The following is a 4,327-nucleotide window of genomic DNA, read 5'->3' as shown; positions in this document are numbered from 1 at the left end:
ATACAGTAGCGGCCAAAAGTATCCGGACAAACACAAAAATGGCCACAACTTTTGAATGGATTGTCCAATTTTGTTCAAATTTTCACCAAAATACGTGTAATTAAGATATAAACTTAAAAAATAACACTTTAAATCCAAAACCAGTTTAATTAAAAAAATATTTTGAAAAAATTGAAAAATGAATGGACAAAAGTATCCGGACAAAACCTAAAAATGAAACTAAATTTAAATATTAACTTCTAATACGACTTAAATTGAGTTTATATTGAGTTTTTATGTTCAATTCTTCGTAGGAAAACCTTTCGCATCAATCATTCCTTGGCGTCGTCTCGATATGGAATGCATAACTTTAATCAAAAATGATACGGACGTTTTACACTAGTATGCTTAATTGCTTCAATTTAAACACCCAGGTTTTAGGGTATACGACCATAAATTTGTCTCTAAACTTGCTTCTAATTAAGTTTTATGGGATTAAGGTCTGAACTTTATGATTACCATTCCATTACTAGTATTTTCTTGGTATAAAAGAATTCTTTGACAACATTTTATGTGTATAAGGATCATTATCTTGCTGAAATATCCAACAACTAGGCATAATACGCTTAGAATGAGGAATAACTACGTTATTGATTATTTTCGCATACATTTTTGTATTCCTAATGCCACTAATATGATGAATCGGGCCAATACCGCCACGACTGAAAAATTCTAAAATCACTACGTTACCTCCAACAACTTTTGCTGTCGGTAGTTACTATGTTGGATCATTTCTAAGACATTTTAAAGATCTTTTATACTTAATACTACAAGATCTAAATAGAATGAACTTAAATTTATCACTTTATAAAACCTTTGCCCATTATTGTACTTTCTAGTTAAGATGATCCATTTCAAATTTGATTCATACACTCCGATTCCTTTATGTAACAAACAATTTGTTGACGGAACGACGTCTATATAATTAAGCATCATTCAATCGATGTTTTATTGCCCGTATACTAATATTTAATCCATAATATTCCTTAATCTCAGCATTCAATGTTACAGTGTTCTCACGTGGACAAGCAATCGATCCTTTTATCAATAACTTATCTTTTCTTTCTGTTGTTTTTCTTGATCTTCCTGACTTTAGTAATACTTGATGATTGTTTTTCTCCCTAAATCGCCAAATAACAACAGCAATTGTTAAGTTGTCTGTGCTAAATTTATGGGCAATCTCTTTGTGAACTCGTCATTGATACAAAGCTTTAATTACGGTTTTTTAACAAGAATATTCATATATTTTCGGCTTTTCATGATCAATATAAATACTAAGCAGATTTCTAAGCAATTAAAAGTGTGAATCCAATAGAGAAATATGCTGAAAAATTTTTTTTTCGCCGAAAATATGCTTTGTCCGGATACTTTTGTCCATTCATTTTTCAATTTTTTCAAAATATTTTTTTAATTAAACTGGGTTTGGATTTAAAGTGTTATTTTTTAAGTTTATATCTTAATTACACGTATTTTGGTGAAAATTTGAACAAAATTGGACAATCCATTCAAAAGTTATGGCCATTTTTGTGTTTGTCCGGATACTTTTGGCCGCTACTGTAACTCTCAAGGACCAAGAAATTTGATCTTAAAGGAACATCCTCACTTAATTGATTTACTTTAATGAGTCGATCAACATCACCGAGGATAGTAACTGAACGGATCTTGCTTATTTGGCATATATATTTGCAAATATTGATGTCATTAAGGTTGATATCAAAGGAGTTTTCATCCGCGAACATCAAAAATCTAAATTCAGATTTAGCGTTGAGTGCAACATTGATTGATGCATCGTTGACTATGATCTTGTTCCTGAGAAAGTCTAATTCAATTTTAAGAACTTCACCAGAGCATGATGACTTATCAGTTGAAAATATAACTGATATAGTTTCAGCATTAGCCTTAGATACTCCACTTATTTCAAATTTCTGGCCATTTCTGACCGAATCACTCAAAACTTCAACAAAATTGAACATTTTTAAAACGTTAAATGAATAAATTTCATGACTTACTATTCCTTTTATACATAATTTTAAAGGAGCTTTCTTCTTTTTCAATAATTATGTTATATACTAAATTGTTATCAATGTATCATCTTTGTATTGAAAAACATCTTGAATTGGCTGACTGCTATATGTATCTGTTGAATCATGCTGATTACGCACTTCATGAAATGTTTTAAATTTAATTTTAATGGTCATGTTCATTAGGTCATTTTATTTTGAATTAAAATCATGAGATTTCATGAACTTTTGGAACGCATTGACGTATTCAACGGGCAAGATGATATTCGCTAAAAATGAATTTTACCTCAAAGTTAAGACTTGGTTTTTGTCTCCTTTCATATATATCCTTATATCTCATGTAATCACAAGGTTCCATATGTTTTACATTAATGCTCTTAAGGAATATCAATTAAATACCTATGGAACCTAAAATGGTTCCATGGGATATTGGTATGGTCATGGGATGCACCAAGTGAGGCACAAAATGCAAAAAAACCATTGTTTTGGAAATTATAGCCGATTATTACAAAACACATTTTTGTTTCAAAACTGATGTACCGCGGCACTCAGGTTGCTCACTACTGAGTTAGTATGTATAACAACAGCACTGTGTTTAAAAATGTATCTTTATTAAAATTAACTTCATGGTTGCAATTTTAAATTTTAAGTGTAAAAGTCATTAAATATGTTATTAAATAGAGTACATCCGATAACTTTTGATCAGAATATTGCTGTAAATTCAACCAATTTTCAAGCTTATTCCAATGTACAGTATTGTTCAAAATCATCACATGCTGAATCCATTTGAATATGTTCTACATTAGTGATTGCGGTGATTGTTTCTTCTTCTCTATTTACTATACGGAATCCACTTAAGACATCCCAAAGGCATTGATCTTCATTTAATAAAATACGTTCTAAACTGAAATCCATAAGTTTAGTCCCATTGACAGCTATTTTGAGTAAATCGCTAGTAAATGCGAAGGCAATTTTGAAAGGTTTCTCAACTTCGAATGGAAATGCTTCTGAACGGTCTTCAGTTTCGGTCCAACTAAAAAATAAAAAGAAGGAACGGATATAAGATTCAGTTCATTTGAATAAGATTCTTATTCTTACCAATCGACGTCATCTTCTGTATTCATGACGACAGTATTTTCCTCAAAACGGACATCAAAGTGAATCATTTGACGATTTGTATTATTTTCTAAGAAAGTCAGGTAAAATTCTTCAGTGCAGTGTCCAGAAATGGAAATGACATGACCAGGTTGATACTTAATTGGTGTGAAACTTTCAAAACCCAAAATGTCTTCATTTTCTGCAATCTTTGGATAGTCTTCGCTCAAATGATTCATTTTTGTAAGACTAGCAACGTCACCATTAATAATGACAGCACGAATCATGTCTGGTGCTGTTTGCCATTTATATTCACATAAATTACTTCCATTAAGATTGATGTCGAAATTGTCATTGTCTACAAGAATTTGGAACTCAAATTTTGATCCGCTTTCAAGTGAAACGTCATTTTCAAGTTCTTTATTGATGATTACTTTATTGTTGCTGAAATCAACATCAATATTTAAAACTTTTTCAGCATCTGAAGCTGTTCCATTTGAAAATGAAATTGAAAACTTTTCAGCTTCAGGCAATGTCGTACCACAAATTTCAAAGCTTTGTCCGATTTTAACAAAATCACTCAAAATTTCAACAAAATTGTACATTTTAAAGGTTTTAACTCGTCAATATCCAGCAATAAACTGAATTGAGCTTCACAGAAAAAAGAAACGAAATTCTACATTAAACCGTTAGATCTGTACGAGCAATGTTGCTGTATTGAAATACATCTATACATGTTGCCATTGCCTCATTATGTAGATACACACAATGATGGCTTCACTATAGATGTATTTTATTACTTCGAAGTTGATTGTACCGGCTTTTAGCATGCAAATACGACTGGCAATAAAGTTTTTAGACAAATGCTAATTGACGATACTTTATTTGCATATTTGAATCATTCTGATTGCGACTTATGAATATTGCTTCATGGAATGCCTGTCTAATAATTTTAATTGAAGTTTATGACATCATTTTGTTGACTTTTTTGCAAGTTGATTCTCTCATTCAAGTGTAATTTATTTAATGCATCCTCCTCGTGGCCATAATATTTGCTGAATGCACTACCATGACTAAATAATAAGAGAAGAAGAGAGTACATTTATGTGCTTGTATTGCTTAACATGTTAAAGAAGAGAATTCCATTTTAAGTCTATTTACTGTAAGAAAGA

At 30.9% G+C, this 4,327-nt stretch overlaps 1 protein-coding gene across 1 annotated transcript; it reads right to left on the bottom strand.

The window, feature by feature from the left end:
* Nucleotides 1-2,673: 2,673 nt before the first annotated feature.
* Nucleotides 2,674-3,782, bottom strand: LOC139099908 (32 kDa beta-galactoside-binding lectin-like). The gene is made up of 2 exons (XM_070652446.1): nucleotides 3,159-3,782; nucleotides 2,674-3,093 (listed from the first exon to the last, which is right to left on the bottom strand). Exons 1-2 carry the CDS (start codon nucleotides 3,758-3,760, stop codon nucleotides 2,799-2,801), a joined length of 897 nt encoding a protein of 298 aa, XP_070508547.1. The 5' UTR covers nucleotides 3,761-3,782; the 3' UTR covers nucleotides 2,674-2,798.
* Nucleotides 3,783-4,327: the final 545 nt, after the last annotated feature.

Source organism: Chironomus tepperi, unplaced genomic scaffold, assembly GCF_022539635.2.
Source record: "Chironomus tepperi strain 1889 unplaced genomic scaffold, CSIRO-AGI_Ctep_v1 contig_489, whole genome shotgun sequence".
Classification (NCBI taxonomy): domain Eukaryota; kingdom Metazoa; phylum Arthropoda; class Insecta; order Diptera; family Chironomidae; genus Chironomus; species Chironomus tepperi.
The sequence above is the reverse complement of the archived record's forward strand: the minus strand, read 5'-3'. Positions and strand labels throughout refer to the sequence as shown.